Genomic DNA, 26,203 nt, shown 5'->3' with positions numbered 1-26,203 from the left:
TGGCGAAGTATCTTGGCCTGACCCCCCTCCCCTGCCCCAGAGCGGTGCTCTGCCCTCCAGGTGGGAGCCTGCAGGTGGAGGGTCCTTGGAAGGCGGATGGCAGAGCTGCCTTGGATCTTCCCTCCAAAGTGCCCACTGGGCTCCCGGGGCAGCCAGAAGGCCAAGTGACCCTCTAGTGATGGCCAGCCACAAGGGTCATCTGGAAGGGAGGAAGAGGAGAAGGAGAGCAGGTAGAGGAGTGGGCTCCCTGCTTCTTTTTTCTGAGGATTTCAGCCACCTGATCAGCATGGGCTGATGACCCCCTTGCCTAAGATGGGCCCCCTTCCCCTCCCCTCGGCCCCCCATCCCAGCCCCTGGAAGGCTGAACCAGCTCTGGGTTCTTTGACGGGGCCCTGTCGCTCTCTGGTGGCCTTGAGTAGCACGCACTGAGCACGAGGATCTTGGGTGTAAGACTGCGGTTCTCCACCTTTCTAATGCCGCGACCCCTTAATACAGTCCCTCATGTTGTGGTGACCCCCAACCATAAGCCTAGCCCCAATTCTCCCAACAGAGCTTGAAGCTGATTGGCAGACACCCCCACTGTAAACACCTGATTGGTCGGATGGTAAAAATATGTCCCAAGTCCCCAGAATAAAAGGTTTCGTTCCTAACATTAGGGGAAATTTGTCTCCTCCCCCCAGGGTCTTCTTTGGCGGCCCCTGTGAAACAGTCGTTCGACCCCTAAATGGCTGGTACTAGGAAGCACTTGATCAAGACTGCCCAGTGCCCACCCCCCTTTGGAAAGCAAATGGGGCTGGGGGTGGCAATAGCACTCCCTGGGTGGGTGGGGATCTGTCAGTTTTCTCCTGGGGGGCGACTGTGGTTTGGAACACCCAGTCTGCCCTGCAAATTTGGAAGTCTGCCTGAGCTAAATCAACAAAATTTGCCTGGCTACTAAGTGTTGGACAGATGACCTTTGACCTGGGGGGCAGAAATCCTTGGCATCAAAAGCAGAAAAGGGGGGGGGTCCCAGTTGCCTTATTTATTTATTTATTTACTTGCTTGCTTGCTTACTTACTTACTTACTTACTTACTTGTTTCTTTGTCAGGTACGTAGTGGTAGTGTACAAAGAAATGCCACGGAGGGGGGTCAGCTGGATATAGAACAGGGGGGGAGGAGGGGGGCAACATAGAATCAAAATCATGGGAAGTATTAAGACGGCTTTATGAAGCCTTGAGAAGGCCACAGCTGGACTGCTGCATCCAATTTTGGTCACCACACTACAAATACATGTTGAAACGTTGGGACAAGTGCAGAGAAGAGCAACTCGGACGTTGAAAGGCTAAAACCTACGAAGGACGGTTGCAGGATTTGGCTACGGCCACTGGCCAGTCTAGAGAAAAGAAGGACCAGGGGGAGACATGATAGCAGCCTTCCAGGATCTCAGGGGCTGCCCCATAGAAGGAGGGGGGGTCAACCTAATTTCCAAAGCCCCTGGAGGCAGGACAAGAAGCCATGAGTGGAAACAAATCCAGCAGAGAAGCAACCTGGAATTAAGGAGAAGCTTCCTAAGAGGGAGGACAATTCACCAGTGGAACAACTTGCCACCAGACGTTGTGGGTGTGCCATCACTGGAGGTTTTTAAGAAGAGACTAGTTAGTCACTTGTCCGAAATGGTGTAGAGCTGTGATGGTGACCCTATGGCACATGGGCCGCAGGTGGCACGCAGAGCCAAATCGGAGGGCAGGTGAGACTCTGCTAGGTTGGGAAAGGCCGTTTCATCCTCTGGACGGTTCTGGGAAGCTTCTCTGAAGCCTGGTAGGTGGAAAAAATGCCCAAAGGGACAATTTAATGTAATTTAATTTAATTTAATAGATTTATATGCCACCCCTCTCCGAAGACTCGAGGTGGAAAAACTGGAAGTTTGGGGAAACGCACTTGTGGTTTGCCTTCTCCTGCACGAATCCCAGCGGCCGATTAGGCCCCACAGAGTTGGCCTTCTCTGGGTCCTGTCAACTAGACAGTGTGGTCTGGTGGGGACCCAGGGGAAGAGCCTTCTCTGCGGTGGCCCCGACCACTTGGGCATTTTTTCCACCTACCAGGCTTCAGAAAGGCCTGTGCAAACATGCATGGGGGGCAGTGCAGGGGGTGCACATACCTGTGGGGGAGGGAAGGGGTGTGAGCAGCTGCATGCATGCTAGCACCCCCCCCCCTTTGGCACACAAACCACGGTCCCTCCCAGCTCCGTTCTGACTGGCTAGGGCCAGGGGGGGGGCTTCCGTGGCTGGGCCGGGGGCAAGAGGAGGGTGCTGGGCCCCTCCAGGGAGCCTGGGATCAGCTGGGGCAGCTGGAGTTGCAGGGGTCTCCCGCGTGGAAGAAGCCGTAGATGCTGACCAGGGGGAAGATGGCCAGCGCCCCCACCATGGAGCCCAGCTGGACCACGGCCCCACACCAGACCAGGGCGCTGTGCCCCTCGTCACGCAGGATCTTCCCAATCATCAGCTTGACGTAAGAGAAGAGGCCGGTGAAGAGGACCCAGCAGAGGACCTGAGCAAAAGAGGGAGACAAACAGGAGAGCCTTGGGGGGGGGGCTGTCTCCCCGGTACCCCAGCCTGCCCACCCCAGAAGGCCACAAGGGGCGCCATTCCCCACTTTGGGGAAGGTTGGATATCTGGTGGGGGGGAGAGAAGGGGGGAGGGTCCTTCCCTACTTACGATGAGGAGGATTCCCAGGGGCGAATGCAGCAGGGGTGGGCAGGGGCTGAGGGTTGCCATGCCGATGATATAACCGGCCAGGAGCGTTCCGGCCAAGGAGAGGAGAGCCAGGAGACTCAGGGACCTGAAAAGAAAAGGGGGGGGGGGCAGAGGTGGGAAAAGGGGCAGGGGTGGGGGGGACACTCGCCTGCCTCCCAGGGGAAACCCAAGTCCTGCCCCCACTTCAGGACCCCCTGTCTTTGGAGTGGCCGTGATGGGCTCCTACAGGTGTGGTCAGGCACGCAGAGTTTTTTTTTCTTTTCCCCCCTTCTGGGATGTGTATCATGTTAGAAGAGCTGTGTGTGCGTGTCTGTGGGTACATACACATACAGTTCATAGAGCAGACAATGCATATTTTTGTGTGCCTGTGTGAACACATATTGGCATCTGTACATAGAATTAAACAGTATATTTTGGATGTTCAATCATAGTAAATAGAGAGGGAAATTGCATCTCTTGGAGGTGAGGGGGGGCCATGCACCCTCACCCAAACCCTTGATGTGAGTGAAGTCAAGTTGGTCACTTTTAAGCCAGTCACATGACCTTTAAGCCACCTCCCAGTCACATGATCATCAAGCCGCTCCCACCTGGTCACATGGTCAGCAAGCCACACCCACAAAACAAGCCACGCCCACAGTGTGGTAGTAAAAAAAATTGCAGCCCTTCCCTGGTTTTGGGGCTGTGGGGGGGCCTGTCTGTTCAGGGCAGGGAGGCCTGGGGTCTGGGCTGGGGGGTGGGATTCCTCCTGATCTGCCCCCTCCCACCAGTGCAGAATAAAAGAAGGCCATTGTGATTCAGATGACCAAGCCAGGCTCCCTCCCTCCTGCGTAGCTGCCCCCCCCGCCTGCTCTGCTAAGAGACCCCCCTCCCTCTTCCAGGAGAAAGCAGAGCCCTGTGTTTGGGGAGGGTCCCATGGATCTGGGGGGCCGGAGGGGGCTCCCTTCTTTCCAGGTCTGGCAGGAGGCCACTCAGAATGGGAGCTTTGCTAGGGGATCCTTTCCACAAAGCAGGACACCCCCCCCCCCCCCGCAGATTCTCTGGCCACAAAGGTGGGTTGTTGTTGCCCATCCTGAGTTGCCCAGCTGCCGTGAAGGTGCAGCGCTGGCATTTGGGCACTCAGGTGTCTGGGCTGGGTCTACCTGAACAAGGGTCTCGGGAGGCAGGTTTGGCAAGGGAGGAGATTGCTCTGAGCCCCCACCCCAGCTGCATTTCTGCCCCCCAGCTGGGACGCCCAATGCAGCTGTGGAGGAGGGCAGAGAAATGGGAATTTGGGGGGGGGGCCTCTGTCTTTGCTGTTGCATGGGGATCATCCATGAAATGACCCCACCAGTTCTCAGGGGTCTGCTGGGCTGCCTATGTGGGAGGCCAGTTCCCACCCTGGGTCTGTGGCTGGGGGGTCCACTCCCCCCTCCCTCCCGGCTCACCTGTTGACCAGGAACATCCCCAGGAAACAGGCCAGAGGGTTGGCCAGGCTGCCCAAGGTGACCGACAGGTGGTAGGCGGGGCGTCCGTAGGGCAGGCAGGAGTAGGACTGCAGCGGGGGCAGGAGGCCGTTGGTCAGTGCGTTGGCCCAAGCCATCAGCCCAAAGACGCAGGCCTTCTGGGCACGGGGGTAGAAGGTGCCACAATCAGAGGAGCCAATAGCCCTGCCCGTGGGTTGGTGTCCTGTCATGGCGGTGGCTGAGCCATCCGGGCTCTCTTGCCTGTCACGGTACCGCTTCGCCAACCCGGGCAGGTGGTTGAGGACGAGGAAGGCTGCCAGGCTCAAAGCCATCATGGCGCTGAGGAAGAGGAAGAAGGTGCGGACAGAGAAACGGGCCTCCGGGTACTCGGGCACCAGCTTCCCGGTGCTGTTGCCCACCAGGCTGGCGTTGACGCAGTGAGCCGTGCCGGCCCCCTGCCCCAGTGCCACCAGCCCCGGGAGGAGCCCGCTCAGCCCCTCACCCACAAAGTAGCTGGTGAGGTGCCGAGGGGGCAGCTGGCGCATGTAGGGGAGGAACGTGACGGAGGAGGTGCAGTCTACCAGGGCCAAGAAGAAGATCAGCACCAGCAGGGCCAGGCTGTATTGGGAGGCCCCCAGTGGCCACGTTTTCTGCCAGAAGACGGCCAGCAGGAGGCAGGCCAGGAAGCCCAGTGCCAGCAGCCCGTAAATGACGCCCACCTCATCCCCCCAGCAGGCCCAGAAAAAGCGGCGTGCCAGGAGAAACGCCAGGGGCCCCAGGTTGGCCAGCTGGATGATGATGGTCAGGTAGGTGGGCAGGAGCCAGCCCTCGGGCACGTGGGGCACCATCAGCGGCAGCTCCACCCACACACCGTTGATGGCCACCCAGGCCCCAGTGCCCAGCAGGCAGACCAGCAGGTGGACAAAGAGTCCCATGGTCCTGAGCAGGGTTCTGCTCAGATGGTTGCAACGTCTGGAAGATTAATAGGCAAGGCCCGAATCCAGATGTGGGATAAGGAGTGAGGGTCACCTGCAGAGGCTGTGCTGCGCCTGGATTTTGTTTCACTGCAGAAAATAAAGGGAGGAAACAGACCGAGGGACATTTAATAAATAAAACTCTGTTTGACCCCAGGGAAATCACGGGAAACGGGTCAGTATGGGGTGTGCATTTTCTTTTTTATATATATGCAAGTTATCCTCTACCTAGAACCACAGCTGAGCCCCAAATGTCTTGTTGTGAAGTGAATTTTGCCCCACTTTGTTGTGGCTGGACCACGTCAGCTGGTCACAGATTTCGAGGACCAGGAGACGAATGCGTGTTGGTATCCCAGGCCCACGTTCTTGACACTCGAGTCTGAGAGGAGCTAGAGACTGAGGAGCAAACACAGACGGTAGCGGCCTCAGTTGTGGTACCGAGTGAGTCAGAGGGCGATGAAGAATTAGAGGATGAGGAGGATGAGCCCATGTTAGATGCAAGGGGGAGGAAAACTGTGTCCAGGCAAGAGGGTCTTGGCGTTAGCAGATGTAGGGAACACTTGGCCACGCCTTGTCCCTATATAAGCCACAGGCTTGGGGCAAGTGGGCGTGGTGAACAAGGTTTGTAAAAATCATGGCCGCGTGGGAGTTCAAAGTTGAAGAAAATATTGCTGTAACTCATGTAATCTCATCCTCATGTAATCTCATTGTCTGAAAAAGCCACGGAGAATTGTAAGTCTGTTTGACGGACAGAGTCACTTCAAAGGAATTCCCCTAACGGAGCTTTGGCTTCTGGTCTGGGATGTGTATTTTTCTCAGAGACAATTAAGCTGAGAACACCACCAGTGTGGACTAAAAATTAACCTGTTTTATTCCTGTCTTTTTAATAGCAATGTAGCTTTAGATTGGATCCTGTGTGTGTGTGTGTGTGTGTGTGTGTGTGTGTGTGTGTGTGTTTTATCCTGATCGTCGACCCACCCAGACAGAACCCACTGCAGGACCTTTCTTGCCACAGCCATTAAGTGAATTACTGCAGTTGTTAAATTAATACCACGGTTGTTAAGTGAACCTGGCTTCCCCCTCGAGTGGGCTGGTCAGAAGCTCTCAAGCGTGGGCCACACTGACTCAGCGACACTGGAACTGATAAATATGAATCAGTGGCCAAGTTTTGATCCTATGACGGTGTGTGGATGCTGCAGTGGTCATAAGTTCAGAAAACGATTGTGACTCAAGGTTACAAGGCCTGTAGCTCTCGTGGGGAACATTCGCGGGGGAAGTTGGTATGACTATCGTGTAGCGGGAAGCTAGCGGGAGAGAATGGGCAGTGCCAGGGGTCAGTAGATCACCAACTGGCCTTATATATTTATTGGATTTGTATGCCGTCCCTCTCCTCAGACTCGTGGCCTTGTGGGGAAGGTGAGAGATGAGCGTCCTCATTCCGTTTCCCTCCAAGTGCAAAGTGCGCGCTGTACTGCGCTACCCGAGTGCGAAGGGCAGGAACGCTCCTGCGATGGGGGCCCAAGGTTTTTCTCACCCACTGCTGGGTGTTGAATTTTTGGGCTGAAGGAGGATGGGTATGGCGCCATTGCATTTATTTATTTATTTATTTTATTAGATTTGTATGCCTCCCCTCTCCGTAGATTCGGGGCGGCTCACAGCAATAATAAAAACAATGTACAACAAATCTAATATTTAAAAATATCTAAAACCTCTTATTTAATAAAAAGCAAGACATATGCACAAACATACCATACATAAAACTACATACCGGTAGGCCTGGGGGAGATGTCTCAGTTCCCCCTTGCCTGATGGCAGAGGTGGGTTTTAAGGAGTTTATGAAAGGCAAGGAGGGGGGGCAATCCTAATCTCCGGGGGGAGCTGGTTCCAGAGGGTCGGGGCCGCCACAGAGAAGGCTCTTCCCCTGGGTCCTGCCAGACAACATTGTTTAGTCGACGGGACCCGGAGTAGGCCAACTCTGTGGGACCTAACTGGTCGCTGGGATTCATTGATTGACATTTGCTCTCTGGAGTAGGGTAATAAACTGAAATTTCCTCTCCTGTCACTCTACAATTGTGAAAAGCCTCTCCTTCAATCTTGAAACGGTCAAGGAATTCTCAGGCGGCTCCGACTCTGTGGATTTTGTGCACTTCAGGAAACATCTTGGGTTCCCATCGCAGCAGCGTTCCTGCCCTTCGCATTCGGATAGCATGTTACAGCGCATACTTCACCCTTGGAGGGAAACGGAATGAGGACGCTCCTCTCTAACCTTCCCCACAACGCTGGTCGAGGATCCACTGACCCCTGGCACCGCTCACTCTCTTCCGCTGGCTTCCCGCTACACAATAGTCCTCCCAACTTGCCCCGTGAACCTTCCCCGCGAGAGCGACGGGCTTTGTAACCTGACTTTCTGCACAACCCTCGCAAGATACAGGGGTCCAACCTTGGCCCCTTCAGGACGCCTGGACTTCAAGTCCCAGAATTCCCCAGCCAGCAGTCTTGAAGGGGTCAAGGCTGGACATACATCCCAGGTCTAAGGCCATGTTCTCCATGCTGGCTGGGGGATTCTGGGAGTTGAAGTCCAGGCGTCTTTCATTTGCAAAGCTCTTCTTGGGTCAACCAGCAGCTCTCGGACTCTGGCTTTCTCTCTCTTCCGCCTTCCATCGCCTGGTCCTCCTGGTTCCTCCCGTCGAAGAGATCTCCTGCCCTGGGCTCCCCCCTCCCTCCGCTAGTCAGCTGTCCAAAGACTATTTTTAATAGCCAGAAAGAGGGGAGTGTGTGTTAAAAGGGCTTCCAAGCAGCTGACCAGCACGGGGGAAGAAGATGTGCCCGGAAGCCTCCAGAGGGGCCGCCTTGCACAAGAGCTCCCTTCTCCGCCTCTTTCTGGATGGAATCAATTGCAGAGCGAGAGAGAGAGAGAGAGAAAGAGAATTTCTGTGCCCTGGAAGTTAGATAACAGGACAGCAGAGGGGGGAGGGATCCTGGAGGTCATCCAGCCCAGCCCCTTCCTCAAGCAGGAGAGAGACCCTGCACCATTTCAGCCTTCTTTTCTTAAACGCTTCCACTGTTGGAGCACCCATAGAACTTTCTGGTGGCAAGCTGTTCCGCCGATTAATTGTTCTCACTGTCAGGAAATTCCTCCTTAGTTCTGAATTTTCTCCCTTTAAATTGGTCTCTTCCCCGTGACATGTTCTTGGAAGAGTTTAGGGCCAGTTCCACAGTCCTGAGAGCTTGTTTGTTTAACTTTTAACTTTGGGGGCGTCTAGATTTTAATTTTACTTAGATTTCTAACGTGATTATATTGACTTTGTTGTAAGCTGCCCTGAACCTCAGGAGAAGGGAGGCATAGTAAGTAAATAAGTAAGTAAATAATGCTCTTTTGGTGCGAGAGAGTGTTCCAGGTGCCTTGGTGTACAGTCATGCTGACCACATGACCACCAGGATGTCTTTGGACAATGGAGATATCGTGATGAGCACTGTGCCCAGAGTTGAACCTAAGAACCTAAGAAGAGCCCTGCTGAATCGGGCCAAAGGCCATTGAGTCCAGCATTCTGTGTCACCCAGTGGCCCCCCAATTGTCCAGGGGGAGCTGGAGCAGAAAGAGAAGGCAAGACCCTCCCTTTCCCTCGACCCCCAACAAATGGGACCCAAGGGAATCCTGCCTGTCTCAACCAACACAAAGGCGGCACCTGGACCTCCGTTTCAACCACCACCTGTGATATTATTTTACTGAAAGAGTAGTAGATCCTTGGAACAAACTTCCAGCAGACGTGTTTGTAAATCCACAGTCACTGAATGTAAACCTGCCTGGGATAAACATAGATCCATCCTAAGATAAAATACAGGAAATAGTATAAGGGCAGATGAGATGGACCATGAGGTTTTTTTCCTGCCGTCAGTCTTCTATGTTTCTATACTCAGCATCCCTGAATCTGTCCAATGCTGCCTTGAAGCTCTCCAGGCTGACAGCTGTCACAGCCTCTTCTCAGCCCATCAACCCTCAAGGACCCTCAGGGTGAAGAAGAGACGTTTCCCTTTCTGACCCGACTGGGCAGGGGAAATCTTTCTGTGGACCACATGAGCTTCCACGTGGAAGTCTTGAGAGATGCAAAAACCCATCCTTCCCCAAACTCCCCCTTGACCCCCAGAGGAACTGCAGGAGCCCCTCGCCCAGAAGGGAAACCAGCCCCCTCAGAAGCTGGGAGAAGGGCGGCATATAAATCCAATAAATCTAAATCTAAATCTGGGCAGAAGCCAAGCCCACTTTCCTTTGGGGCACGAAACACCTGCCAGGAGAGGTGACCGGGTGGCTGCCGTCACGGGGCCTGCTCCCGCTGGGGACAAAGAGCATCCGTGCAGCCCCCAGCCCTCCCCCCTCGCTGCCTCTTACCGGGTGGAGGGACCCTCTGACTCGCCTCCGTGGCTGCCTTCTGCAGTGGCCGGTCCTGCCGTCTGCCTCCTCCTCCTCCCCCCTGGAGATCTGCTTGCCTGTCTTGCCCGGCTGGCACAGAGAGCTGGAGGGGGGCACGGTCATCGGGCAGCCCTGGGCTCTTGCTCTGGGCAAGGCTTGGCAGGGGAGCCTCCGCAGGCTCAGCCCCACATTCCAGTCCTTGGGGGGGGGGGGCTTTCACGAGACGGCCGTCTGGGCTGCACTTGGCCCCCAGAGCAAAGCCACATTCTTTGGCCTTTCCCGTTTCCAGCAAGGAAGTCAGCCTTATTTCCTTTTCATGCAGCTAGTCCTCAGCTTATCAGTCACTACTGAGCCCACAAATCCCTTTGGTTACCTGAGACTGTTGTCGAGTGAATCAGTGCAAATAACAACAACAAACAACAACAGAGCTGGAAGGGACCTTGGAGGTCTTCTAGTCCAACCCCCTGATTAGGCAGGAAACCCTCCACTACTTCAGACAGATGGTTATCCAACATCTGCTTTAAAACTTCCAGTGTTGGAACATTCACATCTTCTGTTCCACTGATCTGTTCTGACTATCAGGAATTTTCTCCATGGTTCTGAGTTGCTTCTCTCTTTGTTTAGTTTCCACCCATTGCTTCTTGTTCTGCCCTCAGTTGCTTTGGAGAATAGCTTGACTCCTTCTTCTTTGTGGCAGCCCCTGAGATACTGGAAGGCTGCTCTCCTGTCTCCCCTGGTCCTTCTGCTCATTCAACTAGCCATGTTCAGTTCCTGCAACTGTTCTTCGTATGTTTTAGCCTCCAGCCTCCTCATCCTCTTTGTGGCTCTTCTCTGCACTTTTTCTAGAGGCTCAGCATCATGGCGACCAAAACTGGATGCCGTATCCCAAGTGTGGCCTCACCAAGGCCTTGTAAAATGTTATTACAATTAATGCAGTGTGTAATGAATAACCCGGCCGTTAAGTGGATGTGGCTCGGCCAATTGCTTGTCCCGGGTGCAGAGGTCACCTAGGGAAGGGGCAGGGCTGGGCTGGCTCATGCAACACCCCACAGCAGCCGGGCAGCAGAAGACAAGGGGCTGCATTTGGGCTGCGAGGGGCCACGAGAGAGCGACACCCTTGTGGCATTGGGCAAATATTTTAAATTCTTGTGAAAGGGAAACAGACCTGCAGCCATGAACTGGAGCGGAACCCCAAGCAAGAAGAAGAGGGAGCGAGGGGCCCCTGCCCTCTGCACTGCCCGGCCCCCCCATTGGATTTCTAGGCAATAATGAGGCCACATGGGCAGAATCCAAAGGCTGCTGCGGAAGCTGCGCAGGGCAGGCCGAATTGGGGGGGGGGAGGAAAGCCCCCCCGTCCAGGAATGGTGGAAGTGCCAAATGGGTCCAAAGGCCAAGAAGGGAGGCCGGACCCTGCAGAAGAAATGGAATGGAATAGAAAATCGGGAAGGGAGCCTAGAGGTCATCTAGTCCAGCCCTCTGCTCAGGCAGAGCCCATTTCAGACCAATGGCTGCCCAACCTCTTCTTAAAGACCCCCAAGCATTGACCCCCCCTACAACCGTCATGGTGAACCTAGGGCACAGGGCACACAAGGCCTTGCCAAATGTGAACTCCAGCACGCACGTGTGTCGTGTGATTATACTACAATTAACTGTATTAATTATACTGTTCTGTATAATTGTGGATTCAATGGCCTAATTCTTTTTTGGTTTATTATGGTTTTTTAAAAAAATGTTTGTATTCCTAATTATTTGACTTGTTTATTGCAGGTACTATTTTTGTTGTCAACCGCCCCGAGTCCCCACTGGGATTGGGCAGCATAGACGTTAAACTAAATGAAATGTGTCCACTGGCCAGCTAATCTTCGGCCTCCCGGGGGATGAAGGAGGCCGTTTTGCCCCCCCAGGCTTCGGGAAAGCTTCCTGGAGCCCGGGGAAGGTGGACAATAGCCGAAGAGGCCTACCGGACGTTCAGAAACAAACTCCTAGTGGGCCCGTTGAGCCATTTTACATCCTCCCCAGGCTTCAGGAAAGACTCTGGAGCCGGTGGAGGACGGGAACTGGGCCCAGGGGGCCTGCAGGACCATTGGGCCTTTTTTATTGCTCTCCCCACAACAGGGACAACGGGGCCTACTGGAAGTCCGGAGCCTTCAGTGAGGCCTGTGTGCATGCGCGGGAGGGATGGGTGTGGGGAATAGGTGGAAATGCCCCCCCCCGCACACTTCTTCTTTGGGGCAGCCCCCGAGAGAAGGCTCAGCTGGGCCCCTCCAGGACTTTGGACATCTGGGGGTGCTGGAGGGGCCAGCGGACTTCCAGAAACGGCCACTCAGGTAGCCAAGGGTGGGGGGGCAGTTTTCCATCTCCCCCCCCACTGGCAAAGGAGCCGCTTGTGGGTCCCAGCAGAGGAAAGGCAGGGGGGCACAGTCACCCTCTCCAAAGCAACGTTTGGTTTTCATTATAAAGTTTTAATTCTGTTTCCAATATATACAAACAAGATTGGAAAAAAAGTACAAAAATATACGGTGGTGCAGTGGTTAGAGAGCAGCACTGCAGGATCCTTCAGCTACCTGCCAGCTGTAGTTCAGCGGTTCAAATCTCCCCACCGGCTCCAGGTGGACTCAGCCTTCCGCCCTTCTGATGTGGGGACCCAGATTGTTGGGGGCGAGAGGCTGATTCTGTCAACCGCTTAGAGGGGGCTGGGAAAGCTCTGTGAAGCGGAAGATAAGTCCAAGCGCTATTGCAAGAAAGGAGGAGAGAGAGAGAAAGAGAGAGAGAGAGAGAAAGAGACCGGGAGGGAGGGGAGGGAGGGAAGGGAGCTGGGGTGGCACAGTGGTGAGAGTGCAGTACTGCAAGCTGCTTCTGCTGACTACAGGTTGTAGTTCATCAGTTCAAATCTCATCACCAGCTCCAGGTCGACTCAGCCTCCCCAGGGGGGTGAAATGAGGACCCAGATCGTTGGGGGCAAATATGCAGATTGTGTGAACAGCCTAGAGAGGGCTGGAAAAGCACCAGGAAGCGGTATATAGGTTTAAATGCTGGCAGCCTCCCCAAGAGTTCGGGGCAGTGGATCTGATTTCCTGGGCAGATCCCCCTCACTGCTGCCAAGTTTGGGGCGGCTTGGGGGTGACAGTGGTGGAGATGACCCAGCCTCCTGGAAGGCACCAATCCTGCTGGTGCCGGGAAGCCCCGGGGCAGCCAGGGACCCACGTGGCATGAGGTAGCTTGGTGTGAGAGTGGGGGAAGGGCTCAGAAACCTGGAGAAACAGCTCTGGATCCAAAAAGTGGGCCCCTGTCCCAAGAGGGATGCCGAGTGGGCCCCTCTGCCTGTTCCTGGGAGGCTGATCTTCGGGTCGCAGGGGTCCCCCCTCTGGGGTCTCCATCAGTCACGCTCTGCAGTTGTCCACACAGTCCTGTCCGGTCTTGAAGAGGTGGTAGACGCTGATGGGCGGGAAGATGGCCAAAGCCCCCAGCAGGGACCCCGCCTGGATGACGGCCCCACACCAGAAGAGGGCCGCGTGGCCGGCCTCGTGCAGCAGGCTGCTGATGGCCACCTTGACGTAGGCGAAGAGGCCGGAGAAGAAGATCCAGGCCAGCACCTGGGGGGACGGAAGAGGGGGAGGAGTGTGAAGACCCTCCGGACAAGCGCCTGTCCGTCCTCTGACAGACAGACATTCACAGAGAGACACCCACATCCCCCAGATGGTCAGTCCTCAACAGGGTGTCCAGGGGGAAGAGCCTTTTGAAATTCCCTGATATTTCCCTGACGTTTCCCTCTAACCTGCGGTCTAGTTAACTTGCGCGGTCGTAGATGACGTCAGGCCAAACGGCCGAGCCGTGGAGAAACATCGGTAGCTGAGGAAGCAAGTTGCTGCCCCCGTGATGCCCATTTTTGCTTGACTCTGCCTGGCAGCGCGACTCGTGTTTTATTTTACATGATTTTCCCCTGACTTTTGAACATTTTATAGTTTGCTTTTCCCCCCCGATTGATTCCGTTTTTTTCACATTCTGTGATAATTCCCTGATTCTTCCCGAACCGCCGATTTCCCTGATAATTCCCTGATTTCCAGGGTTGCTGGACCCCCTGCTGAAGGACCTGCATTTAAACACCTTTGGGATAAACACAGGATTATCCTTAAAAGTGAAGGAAGGAAGGAATTTTATGATTTACTTATGAACAGTTGTTGGCTGCCCATCTCACAAGGGAATAAAAAATAATGATTTTTTAAAAACAAATCCCTCAAGGAACGGTTCAGAGCAGGGGCTCTCAAGCTTTCCACTGCCCCCACCCCTTAATACAGTTCCTCAGGTGGTGGTGAGCCCCAACCATAAGCCTAGCACCAATTCTCCCAACAGAGCTTGAAGGTGATTGGCAGGAAGGTCAGAGGGACACTCCCCACTGTCAATGCCTGATTGGCCAGGTTGTAAAAATACACTGCTCAGAAAAATAAAGGGACCCCTCAAAGACCCCACCCTAGATCTGGATGAATGAAATATTCCTAACACCAGGAGAAAATGGTCTTTTCTCTTGGTCTTAGGTGACCCCTGTGACATGGTCGTGCTACCCCCAAAGAGGCCCTGACCCCCAGGCTGAGAACCACTGGCTTAGAGGGAAAAGGAGGAAGTAGTTGGAAAAAGGAAGTGAGGGAGGGAGGGAGGAAAGGAAGGAAGGAAAGGGAGGAAGGAAGGAAGGAAGGAAAGGGAGGAAGGAAGGAAGGAAGGGAGGAAGGAAAGGAAGGGAGGGATGGATGAAGGAAGGAAGGAAAGGAAGGAGGGAGGAAAGGGAGGAAGGAAGGAAAGGGAGGAAGGAAGGAAGGAAGGAAGGAAGGAAGGAAAGGAAGGAAGGAAAGGAGGGAGGAAAGGAAGGGAGGAAGGAAGGGAGGGAGGGAGGAAAGGGAGGAAGGAAGGAAGGAAAGGAAGAGAGGGAGGAAGGAAAGGAAGAAAGGAAAGGGAAGAAGGAAAGGGAGGAAGGAAGGAAGGAAGGAAAGGAAGGAAGGAAAGGGAGGAAGGAAGGAAGGAAGGAAGGAAGGAAAGGAAGGAAGGAAGGAAGGAAAGGAAGGGAGGAGGAAAGGAAGGGAGGAAGGAAAGGAGAAAGGAAAGGGAAGAAGGAAAGGGAGGAAGGAAGGAAGGAAGGAAGGAAGGAAAGGAAGGGAGGAAGGAAAGGAGGAAGGAAAGGAAGGGAGGAAGGAAGGAAGAAAGGAAAGGGAGGAAGGAAAGGAAGGGAGGAAGGAAAGGAAGAAAGGAAAGGAGGAAGGAAGGAAGGAAGGAAAGGGAGGAAGGAAGGAAAGGAAGGGAGGGAGGAAGGAGGGAAGGAAAGGGAGGGAGGAAAGGAAGGGAGGGAAAGAGGGAGGAAGGAAGGAAAGGAAGGAAGGGGGAAGGAAGGAAGGAAGGAAAGGAAGGAAGGAAAGGAAGGGAGGGAGGGAAGGAAGGAAGGAAGGAAGGAAAGGGAAGGGAGGGAGGAAAGGAAGGGAGGGAGGAAAGGAAGGGAGGGAGGAAAGGAAGGGAGGAAGGAAAGGAAGAAAGGAAAGGGAGGAAGGAAAGGGAGGAAGGAAGGGAAGGAAAGGGAGGAAGGAAGGAAGGAAAGGAAGGGAGGAAGGAAGGAAGGGAGGAAGGAAGGAAAGGGAGGAAGGAAAGGGAGGAAGGAAAGGGAGGAAGGAAGGAAGGAAGGAAAGGGAGGAAGGAAGGAAGGAAGGAAGGAAAGGATGGAAGGAAGGAAGGAAAGGAAGGGAGGGAGGAAAGGAAGGAAGGAAAGGAAGAAAGGAAAGGGAGGAAGGAAGGAAGGAAGGAAGGAAAGGAAGGGAGGGAGGAAAGGAAGGGAGGGAGGAAAGGAAGGGAGGAAGGAAAGGAAGAAAGGAAAGGGAGGAAGGAAAGGGAGGAAGGAAGGAAGGAAGGAAAGGGAGGAAGGAAGGAAGGAAAGGAAGGGAGGAAGGAAGGAAGGAAGGAAGGGAGGAAGGAAAGGGAGGAAGGAAAGGGAGGAAGGAAAGGGAGGAAGGAAAGGGAGGAAGGAAGGAAGGAAGGAAAGGGAGGAAGGAAGGAAGGAAGGAAAGGAAGGAAGGAAGGAAGGAAAGGAGGGAGGAAAGGAAGGAAGGAAAGGAAGGAAGGAAAGGGAGGAAGGAAGGAAGGAAGGAAAGGGAGGAAGGAAGGAAGGAAGGAAAGGGAGGAAGGAAGGAAGGAAGGAAAGGAAGGGAGGGAGGGAGGAAGGAAGGAAAGGAAAGGAAGGAAGGATAGGGAGGAAGGAAGGAAGGAAGGAAAGGGAGGAAGGAAAGGAAGGAAGGAAAGGAAGGAAAGGGAGGAAGGAAGGATGGAAAGGGAGGAAGGAAGGAAAGGGAGGAAGGAAGGAAGGAAAGGAAGGGAGGAAGGAAAGGAAGGAAGGAAAGGGAGGAAGGAAGGAAGGAAGGAAGGAAAGGGAGGAAGGAAAGGAAGGAAGGAAAGGGAGGAAGGAAGGAAGGAAGGAAGGAAAGGAAGGGAGGGAGGGAGGAAGGAGGGAAGGAAAGGGAGGGAGGAAAGGAAGGGAGGGAGGGAGGAAGGAAGGAAAGGAAGGGGGAAGGAAGGAAGGAAGGAAGGAAGGAAGGAAAGGGAGGGAGGACAGGAAGGAAGGAAAGGAAGGAAGGAAAGGGAGAAGGAAGGAAGGAAGGAAAGGGAGGAAGGAAGGAAGGAAGGAAAGGGAGGAAGGAAGGAAGGAAGGAAAGGGAGGAAGGAAGGAAGGAAGGAAAGGAAGGGAGGGGAGGGAGGAAGGAAGGAAAGGAAGGGAGGAAGGAAAGGAAGGAAGGAAAGGAAGGAAGGATAGGGAGGAAGGAAGGAAGGAAGGAAAGGGAGGAAGGAAAGTAAGGAAGGAAAGGAAGGAAAGGGAGGAAGGAAGGAAGGAAAGGAGGAAGGAAGGAAAGGGAGGAAGGAAGGAAGGAAGGAAAGGAAGGGAGGAAGGAAAGGAAGGAAGGAAAGGAAGGAAGGAAAGGGAGGAAGGAAGGAAGGAAGAAGGAAAGGGAGGGAGGAAAGGAAGGAAGGAAAGGGAGGAAGGAAGGAAGGAAGGAAGGAAAGGGAGGAGGAAAGGAAGGAAGGAAGGAAAGGGAGGGACGAAAGGGAGGGAGGGAGGGAGGAAGGAAGGAAGGAAAGGAAGGAAGGAAAGGAAGGAAGGAAAGGGCAGGAAGGACGGAAGGAAGGAAGGAAAGGGAGGAAGGAAGGAAGGAAAGGAAGGGGAGGGAGGGAGGGAGGAAGGAAGGAAAGGAAGGGAGGAAGGAAAGAAGGAAGGAAAGGAAGGAAAGGAAGGAAGGAAGGATAGGGAGGAAGGAAGGAAGGAAGGAAAGGGAGGAAGGAAAGGAAGGAAGGAAAGGAAGGAAAGGGAGGAAGGAAGGATGGAAAGGGAGGAAGGAAGGAAAGGGAGGAAGGAAGGAAGGAAAGGAAAGGAAGGGAGGAAGGAAAGGAAGGAAGGAAAGGGAGGAAGGAAGGAGAAGGAAGAAAGGGAGGAAGGAAGGAAGAAGGAAAGGGAGGAAGGAAGGAAGGAAGGAAGGAAAGGAAGGGAGGGAGGGAGGAAGGAGGGAAGGAAAGGGAGGGAGGAAAGGAAGGGAGGGAGGGAGGGAGGAAGGAAAGGAAGGGGAAGGAAGGAAGGAAAGGAAGGAAGGAAGGAAAGGAAGGGAGGGAGGAAAGGAAGGAAGAAGGAAAGGAAGGAAGGAAAGGAGGAAGGAAGGAAGGAAGGAAGGGAGGAAGGAAGGAAGGAAGGAAAGGGAGGAAGGAAGGAAGGAAGGAAAGGGAGGAAGGAAGGAAGGAAGGAAAGGAAGGGCAGGGAGGGAGGAAGGAAGGAAAGGAAGGGAGGAAGGAAAGGAAGGAAGGAAAGGAAGGAAGGATAGGAGGAAGGGAAGGAAGGAAGGAAAGGGAGGAAGGAAAGGAAGGAAGAAAGGAAGGAAAGGAGAAGGAAGGAAGGAAGGAAAGGAGGAAGGAAGGAAGGAAGGAAGGAAGGAAGGAAAGGAAGGGAGGAAGGAAAGGAAGGAAGGAAAGGAAGGAAGGAAAGGGAGGAAGGAAGGAAGGAAGGAAGGAAAGGGAGGGAGGAAAGGAAGGAAGGAAAGGGAGGAAGGAAGGAAGGAAGGAAAGGGAGGAAGGAAAGGAGGAAGGAAAGGGAGGAAGGAAGGAAGGAAGGAAAGGGAGGAAGGAAGGAAGGAAGGAAAGGAAGGACAGGAACGGAAAGGAAGGGAGGAAAGGAAGGAAGGAAAGGAAGGAAGGAAAGGGAGGAAGGAAGGAAGGAAGGAAAGGGAGGAAGGAAGGAAGGAAGGAAAGGGAGGAAGGAAGGAAGGAAGGAAAGGAAGGGAGGGAGGGAGGAAGGAAGGAAAGAAGGGAGGAAGAAAGGAAAGGAAGGAAGGAAGGATAGGGAGGAAGGAAGGAAGGAAGGAAAGGGAGGAAGGGAAGGAAGGAAGGAAGGAAGGAAAGGGAGGAAGAAAGGAAGGAAGGAAAGGAAGGAAAGGGAGGAAGGAAGGATGGAAAGGGAGGAAGGAAGGAAAGGGAGGAAGGAAGGAAGGAAGGAAAGGAAGGGAGGAAGGAAAGGAAGGAAGGAAAGGGAGGAAGGAAGGAAGGAAGAAAGGAAGGAAAGGGAGGAAGGAAAGGAAGGAAGGAAAGGGAGGAAGGAAGGAAGGAAGGAAGGAAGGAAAGGAAGGGAGGGAGGGAGGAAGGAGGGAAGGAAAGGGAGGGAGGAAAGGAAGGGAGGGAGGGAGGAAGGAAGGAAGGAAGGGGGAAGGAAGGAAGGAAAGGAAGGAAGGAAGGAAAGGGAGGGAGGAAAGGAAGGAAGGAAGAAGGAAGGAAAGGGAGGAAGGAAGGAAGGAAGGAAAAGGGAGGAAGGAAGGAAGGAAAGGGAGGAAGGAAGGAAGGAAGGAAAGGGAGGAAGGAAGGAAGGAAAGGAAGGGAGGGAGGGAGGAAGGAAGAAGGAAAGGAAGGGAGGAAGGAAAGGAAGGAAGGAAAGGAAGGAAGGATAGGGAGGAAGGAAGGAAGGAAAGGGAGGAAGGAAAGGAAGGAAGGAAAGGAAGGAAAGGGAGGAAGGAAGGAATGAAAGGGAGGAAGGAAGGAAAGGGAGGAAGGAAGGAAGAAGGAAAGGAAGGAGGAAGGAAGGAAGGAAGGAAAGGAAGGAAGGAAAGGGAGGAAGGAAGGAAGGAAGGAAGGAAAGGGAGGGAGGAAAGGAAGGAAGGAAAGGGAGGAAGGAAGGAAGGAAGGAAAGGCGAGGGAGGAAAGGAAGGAAGGAAGGAAAGGGAGGACGAAAGGGAGGGAGGGAGGGAGGGAGGAAGGAAGGAAAGGAAGGAAGGAAAGGAAGGAAGGAAAGGGAGGAAGGAAGGAAGGAAGGAAGGAAAGGGAGGAAGAAGGAAGGAAGGAAAGGAAGGGAGGGAGGGAGGGAGGAAGGAAGGAAAGGAAGGGAGGAAGGAAAGGAAGGAAGGAAAGGAAGGAAGGAAGGATAGGGAGGAAGGAAGGAAGGAAGGAAAGGGAGGAAGGAAAGGAAGGAAGGAAAGGAAGGAAAGGGAGGAAGGAAGGATGGAAAGGGAGGAAGAAGGAAAGGGAGGAAGGAAGGAAGGAAGGAAAGGAAGGGAGGAAGTAAGGAAGGAAGGAAAGGGAGGAAGGAAGGAAGGAAGGAAGGAAAGGGAGGAAGGAAAGGAAGGAAGGAAAGGGAGGAAGGAAGGAAGGAAGGAAAGGAAGGGAGGGAGGAAGGAGGGGAGGAAAGGAAGGGAGGAGGGAGGAAGGAAGGAAAGGAAGGGGAAGGAAGGAAGGAAAGGAAGGAAGGAAGGAAAGGAAGGAGGGAGGAAAGGAAGGATGGAAAGGAAGGAAGGAAAGGGAGGAAGGAAGGAAGGAAAGGGAGGAAGGAAGGAAGGAAGGAAAGGGAGGAAGGAAAGGAAGGAAGGAAAGGGAGGAAGGAAGGAAGGAAAGGAAGGGAGGGAGGGAGGAAGGAAGGAAAGGAAGGGAGGAAGGAAAGGAAGGAAGGAAAGGAAGGAAGGATAGGGAGGAAGGAAGGAAGGAAGGAAAGGGAGGAAGGAAAGGAAGGAAGGAAAGAAGGAAAGGGAGGAAGGAAGGAAGGAAAGGGAGGAAGGAAGGAAAGGGAGGAAGGAAGGAAGGAAGGAAAGGAAGGGAGGAAGGAAAAGGAAGGAAGGAAAGGAAGGAAGGAAGGGAGGAAGGAAGGAAGGAAGGAAAGGGAGGGAGGAAAGGAAGGAAGGAAAGGGGAGGAAGGAAGGAAGGAAGGAAGGAAAGGGAGGGAGGAAAGGAAGGAAGGAAGGAAAGGGAGGGACGAAAGGGAGGGAGGGAGGAAGGAAGGAAGGAAAGGAAGGAAGGAAAGGAAGGAAGGAAAGGGAGGAAGGAAGGAAGGAAAGGGAGGGAGGAAAGGAAGGAAGGAAGGAAAGGGAGGGAGGAAAGGGAGGGAGGGATGGAGGAAGGAAAGGAAGGAAGGAGGAAGAAAGGAAGGAGAGGGAGGGAGGGAGGAGAAAAGGAAGGGAAATAGATTGAAGAGTTGGAGAGGGAAAGAAAGAAACAGAATACAGACTGACAAACCTATTAATATGACAGAGATGCAGATAAGAAAATGTAAGAGATTTGATAGAATTATGTAACTGTATGTTATTGGTTTTTTTAAAAAGGTTTATGCATTGATATACACCAATTAAATAAACCAAGGGAAGACTCAAAAGAGCCCATCCTGGATCTGAAGGAATGAAATGTTCTCACTGAATCCTTTGTTCTGTACAAAGTTGGATGTGCACAACAGCAGGAGAAATTGATGGTCAATCAGTGTTGCTTCCCAAGTGGACAGTTGGATTTCACAGAAGTTGGATTGACTTGGAGTTCTATTGTGTAGTTTACGTGTTCCCTTTATTCTTTTTGAGCAGTGTATGGATGTAGAGTTAAAAATAAATAAATATTGAAACAAAAATAAATAAATTTAAAAGGAAAAGAAAAACAGGGAAAGACCAACTCAATGGGTCAGTGTTTGGCATCAGTTGTAAAGGGCAGTTGGGGGCCATTTCTGGAGCCGAGGGGGGAGGTCCAGGCAGGGGTCTCCCTCCAGCAGCAGAGGCTCTTGGGGAGACGGGCACCAGGCAGCATGGACCGGCCTTCCTCACCAGGTGGTTGTGGGCATAAGGCAGGAAGGAGGATTGTCCGGAATGGCACCAAGCCAGGAACGTTCGTGCTGCCCTCGGCCTTCTCGACATCTCTGCAAGGGAGGCCAGCTGGCTCTGGGGCAGCCCTGGCAGCTTCAGGGCCGAAGGGGTGGGGGTGGGTGGGAGGGGGTCCTGCTTTGCCCAAACGGTTCCTCCCCCCTCGCTGGAAGCATCGAGTAAATTAAATAAATGAAGTAAAATTAAATTAGAAGGAAGACTTGGGGGGGGGGGCACAGAAGGGAGACCCTAGGGCTGTTTCCCCCTCCCCCATCCATGGTGCCCCCCACTCACTCACCACAAGAGCGACCCCCAGGTGGCTGCCCTGCAGCGGGGGGCAGGGGCTGAGGACCCCCAGCACCATCAGGTAGACCCCAAAGATGCACCCGGCAGCCGAGATGGCGCTCAAGACCAGGGACGACCTGGAAGAGGGAGAGAGAAGGGTTGGGGAGGGGTCTGCACTCTGCCCCTTGCCCGGGAATGTTTCCCCCCTCCCCCCAAAAGCTGTGTCTGCTGACCCTCCCAGGGAGACCAAGAGGCGATGGCCGAGGGGGGTTGACAAGAAGAACCCCCCCACCCCCCCGGCTGCCTTGTCCTCACCTGCTGGACGAGCACAGCTGCCTCGAGACCCCCAAGTCTGGAGGCCTTGGCTGAAGCCCCCCCAAAAGCCCCCCCCACTCTGCCTGTGCCCACCACAATCCTGGACAGCTTTGCACAAAACCCCCAACCCCTCAAGCCCCCCCTCCCTTTGGGCCTGCTGGGAGTCCAGGTCCTCTCACCTGGACACCGTGTGTTGTTTTGTGTGTCTGTGTGTTTGCTACAAGAATTGCCTCCACGCACAACCCCCTCCTGAAGTGCCGGCAGGTTTATTCATTCACTTAGCGGGTAGCAATGCCACACAGGGACTTGACATATACAGTATGTCACCCACATAACAACAACAACAACAACAACAGTCTATGGAGAGGGGCGGCATACAAATCCAATCAATCAATCAATCAATCAATCAATAAACAAACAACAACAACAATAAAAATAATAATAATATTTATTTATTAGATTTGTATGCCGTCCCTCTCTGCAGACTTGGGGCAGCTCACAACAATAATAATAACAATGTGACAATGTAACAAATCTAATATTTTAAAAACATCTAAAAACCCCGTCATTTAAAACCATACAACACAAGCATAGCACACATAAAACTATATACCTTTCACCTGCATGCTAGTACTATGTACGTAACTAGTTGGGTTTGGCAGTACTGTATATATAAACAAACCAACAATGTATGCTTACATGTATTAGAACACTATTGCTTTAAGAGGTAGTGCTATGCATGGCCACAAGAGGGAGCCAGAGGTGTAGTTCCCTCTCTTGGCTATTCTCTGCTATTCCTGTTATTTACTCTGTGACTGCTGTAGTAAGAACAGTGTGTTCAAATGCTGGTTTATGTATGAAGTTTATCCGGACAGCCCTGCCTCCCCCTCCCGGACCCCTCCAAGCACTTACCGAGACAGGAGGAACATGGCGACGAAGCAGGCGACGGGGTTGGCGATATTGCCAAAGACCACTGAGAGATGGTAGGCGGTGTTGCCATAGGGGAGGCAGGAGTAGGTCTGCACCGAGGGCAGCACCCCGTTGGTCAGGGCGTTGGACACCCCCAGGAGGCCCAGCAGGTAGAGGTTCCTGCCAGTCCAGAAGGTCAGCAGGGAGGCCGAGCCCCTGCTGGGGACACTGGGCAAGGCCGGGTCGCTGCTGTCGTTACGCAGTGGGTAGCCCTCCTCTGCGTCCGGCCGGCCCTCGGGAGAGTCCCTGTCTTCTGGCGTGTCCCGGCGGCTGTGCCAGACGACCAGGCCCATGAAGGCCACTGCGGACACCCCCAGCAGGGCCACCAGCAGCCAGAAGTAGGTGCTGGCGGAGAAGTTCTCCTGCAGGTAGTGGGGCTGTGAAGTGTTCCCCCAGCGGGTGTCGTTCCGGCACTCTAGCTGCCCCACGCCCTGCCCCAGGGCCAGCACGCAGGGCAGGAGGGCGCTCAGCCCCTGGCCGATGAAGAAGGTGCGGATGAAGAGCGGCGGGAAGCGGTACATGTAGGGCAGGAAGGAGACGTTGGAAGTGCAGCAGGCCAGCGCCGAGAGGAAGGCCAGCGCCAAGAAGGCCACGCTGCGCAGCTCCCCGGCCACCACGGCCGTGCGGTCCCACAGGAGGGCGAGGAGAAGCACCGTGGCCAGGGCCAGGGCCTGGATGGCGTGGATCAGCCACCGCTCCTGCAGCCTCTTGGGGGCGAAGCGGTGGATCAGGCCCACGCTCACCGGGCCGATGTTCCCCAGGGCGATGAGGACGGAGAGGTAGGCGGGCAGGTTCCAGCCTGCGGAAAGAGAAGCGGCATCAAGGCCAACCCAGGGGGGGGGCAGCGGTTTCTCACCCCGGGTGGCTCTGCCTGTTTTGGAAGCCCGGTGCACCAGTTCTGCCGGCTGTGGGATTCTGGGAGTTGAAGTGCACAAGGCTCAATGTGCCAAGATTGGACAAGCATAGAAACCTAGAAGAAGATGGACGGCAGGAAAAGACCTCTTGGTCCATCTCGTCTGCCCTTCTACTATTTCCTGTGTTTTATCTTAGGGTGGATCTATGTTTATCCCAGGCATGTTTAAATTCAGTCACTGTGGATTGACCAACCACGTCTGCTGGAAGTTTGTTCCAAGCATCTACTAGTCTTTCAGTCAAATAATATTTTTTTCACATTGCTTCTGATCTTTCCCCCAATTAACCTCAGATTGTGTCCCCTTGTTTTTGGGTTCACTTTCCTATTAAAAACACTTCCCTTCTGGTCCTTATTTAACCCTTTCCCCTATTTAAATGTTTAGATCGTGTCCCCCCTTTTCCTTCTGTCCTCCAGACTCTACAGATGGAGTCCATGAAGTCTTTCCTGATACGTTTTATGCTTAAGACCTTCCACTATTTTTGCAGCCCCTCTTTGGACCCCCTCAATTTGATCCATATTCTTTTGTAGGTGAGGTCTCCAGAACTGAACACAGTATTATTCCAAATGGGGTCTCACCAGCGCTCAACACAGCAGGATCACAATCTCCCTCTTCCTGCTTGTGATACCTCTAGCTATGCAGCCAAGCCTTCCACTCGCTTTCACTCCCGCTTGACCGCATGGTTCACCCATTTGGAGACTGTCAGAAGTCACTAAGCCTGCACTCCTTCTTGAACAGGGGGTTGGACCTGAAGACCTCTAAGACCTTGTAATGTACTTGGTTTAAAATAATATTTAAAAAAATACACCCTCATTTTGGTGGAGGGGTCTGAATGAATGAGGTTGAATGTAGTGTGTATCTGTCATTATTAAAAATTAATAACATTTATTTTTTAGACCTCTAAGATCCCTTCCAGCTGTTTATTCTGTTCTGTTCTACGCTTGCCATACTCGTCTATAGCAGTGATGGCGAACCCTTTTTTCCCTCAAGTGCTGAAAGTGTGTGTGCGCGCGCATTGTTGCATGTGTGTGAGTGCGCACACACATAGTGCAATGCCCCTGTCAGGCCGAAGCCCTGGTTGTGAGTTGGGAGACTTTGGCCTGCCACAAGTAGAAAAGCACTGTGGGAATCGGGGAGGGGAGGTTGCACGAGAGGGAAAGATACCAGCCCCAACACATTCATTCCAGTAGATTCAAGGTCAGCCTTTCTTCAGCACCAGCCGGAAGTAGACGGGAGGATCGTGGGGGTTGAGAGAACCGGAGTGGTCCAAGTGATGAGTGTGTGGGTGGGGGCGAGGGATGAACCTTAACTTGGGTGGAGAACTGTAGGGAAGGTTAGAATCCGGTGGACTGCAGTTCTTATCCAACATGGCTCTGTTAATAAATCGGAACTTGGAAGGAGGCCAAGAGTTGGATGCTGACTGGGATGCTGGCAATGAATTTGTCTGACCCGGAAGTAGGCTGGCCAGCGGGATGCGCTCACGCATGCACAGAGGTGCTCAATGGCTGGCCTGCCTGCAGAGTGGGCTCCATGTGCCACTTGTGGAACGCATGTCGTAGGTTTGCCATCTCAGGTCTATAGCCCACAGCCATGAGGACGAACCCATGGCGTGCGTGGCACAGGTGGCGCACGGAGCCATAGTGGAGGCCACACGAGACGTTGCCATGTTTCAGCTCGCTGATTTTCAGCCTTCAGTCCGGCCTCTTCGTCCTCTGGAAACTTCCCTGGAGCCCCCGAGGCAAATCCCCCCCCCCCCAATGCACAAACCAGACGTTCAGAAAAATGCACTTCTGGGTTTGCCCGTTGTGCTGGTTTTTGGCACTGGAGGGTTCGGGGAAGCTTCCAGAAGCCCTGGAGTGTGCAAAAGAGCACAAGGGACAGACCGGAAGTCCATTGCAGGACTGTTTTCACCTACCAGGCTCCAGAGAGGCCTACGGGCATGCACAGGGGGCATTGAGGGGGGGGGGGCGTTGTGCATCTGTGGGGGGGGGGAGAGGGAAGGGGTGTGGCCACTTGCACGAATGCTAGCCCCACCCCCACACCTTTCTGGCACACCAACGAAAAAAGTTTCGCCATCCCTGGTCTACAGCCTACATTCCATCCCATCCTTCACTGTCCTCTCCTAAATTATTATTATTATTTATTTATTAGATTTGTATGCTGGTCCTTTCTGAAGACTCGGAGCGGCTCACAACAATAAAGCACAGTGCAAATCCAATAATTAAAACAATTTAAAAACCCTTAATATAAAAACAATCATACATCTCATACAGACCATACAAAAAGCGGAAATGGCCCAGGGGAATCAATTTCCCCATGGCTGGCGGCAAAGGTGGGTTTTAAGGAGTTTGCAAAAGGCAAGGAGGGAGGGGGCAGTCCTAATCTCCAGGGGGAGTTGATTCCAGAGGGTTGGGGCCACCACAGAGAAGGCTCTTCCCCTGGGCCCCGCCAGATGACATTGTTTCGTCGACAGGACCTGGAGAAGGCCAACTCTGTGGGACCTAACAGGTTGCTGGGATTGGTCCCAGAGATATTCTATAAATAAGTCAGCGGTCCTCCATTTTGAGGGGGGGGGGGCGGGGGGGAGACAGTTAACAGTAACTGGCTGGGCATTTCCTCCGCCCCGCCCCATGAAAGCCCTGTGGCTACATCCCCTCCCTGGCAGACCCCTCCCCTCCCCTCCTACTCCTCTCGGAGGGCAGACAGGCAGCTCTTGCCCCTCCCTGGGCCCCCCTTGCCAGACCCCCCACCCCACCACAGCCCCTCACTCACCTTCTGGCAGCCTCTTGACCACCACGGGCAGCTCCACCCAGAGGGAGTTGACGGAGATCCAGGAGCCCATCCCAAAGAGGGCCACCAGCACGTGGGGAAGGATGGGGGGGCTCTGCGGGGAGGCCGACGACATCGTGAGGGTCTTCTGCAGAGACAGGAATTCACCAGAGGGCCCCCCCTCGATGTCCAGCTGCCAAGTACGCGGGGGCGATGAATGCCCTTCCCAAGACCTGTTGGGTCAAAGTGCAGAGTCCCCTTAGAAATGACCCCCATACACACACTTGACCCC

The 26,203-nt window shown here is 53.7% G+C and overlaps 2 protein-coding genes across 5 annotated transcripts in view; both read right to left on the bottom strand.

The window, feature by feature from the left end:
• Nucleotides 1-2,099: 2,099 nt before the first annotated feature.
• LOC139166054 (riboflavin transporter 2-like) lies at nt 2,100-5,193 on the bottom strand. The gene is made up of 3 exons (XM_070749318.1): nt 4,158-5,193; nt 2,695-2,818; nt 2,100-2,527 (listed from the first exon to the last, which is right to left on the bottom strand). The coding sequence occupies exons 1-3, from the start codon at nt 5,108-5,110 to the stop codon at nt 2,315-2,317; spliced, it is 1,290 nt and encodes a 429-aa protein (XP_070605419.1). The 5' UTR covers nt 5,111-5,193; the 3' UTR covers nt 2,100-2,314.
• Nucleotides 5,194-11,998: 6,805 nt separating this feature from the next.
• Nucleotides 11,999-26,203, bottom strand: part of SLC52A2 (solute carrier family 52 member 2) — a 19,968-nt gene continuing 5,763 nt past the window's right edge. For 3 of the 4 annotated variants that reach the window (XM_070748439.1, XM_070748438.1, XM_070748440.1), the window contains exons 3-6: nt 25,915-26,144; nt 22,175-23,030; nt 20,961-21,084; nt 11,999-13,150 (exon numbers count right to left, since the gene is read on the bottom strand). In XM_070748439.1, coding sequence (XP_070604540.1) covers nt 12,938-13,150; nt 20,961-21,084; nt 22,175-23,030; nt 25,915-26,047 — 1,326 coding nt within the window. In that variant the 5' untranslated portion in view covers nt 26,048-26,144 and the 3' untranslated portion in view covers nt 11,999-12,937. The remainder of the gene's footprint in view (nt 13,151-20,960; nt 21,085-22,174; nt 23,031-25,914; nt 26,145-26,203) is intronic. The other variant, XM_070748441.1, reaches the window with a different exon arrangement.

This window comes from Erythrolamprus reginae, chromosome 3 (genome assembly GCF_031021105.1).
Source record: "Erythrolamprus reginae isolate rEryReg1 chromosome 3, rEryReg1.hap1, whole genome shotgun sequence".
Classification (NCBI taxonomy): Eukaryota; Metazoa; Chordata; class Lepidosauria; order Squamata; family Dipsadidae; genus Erythrolamprus; species Erythrolamprus reginae.
This window is presented reverse-complemented; position numbering and strand designations above follow the sequence as displayed.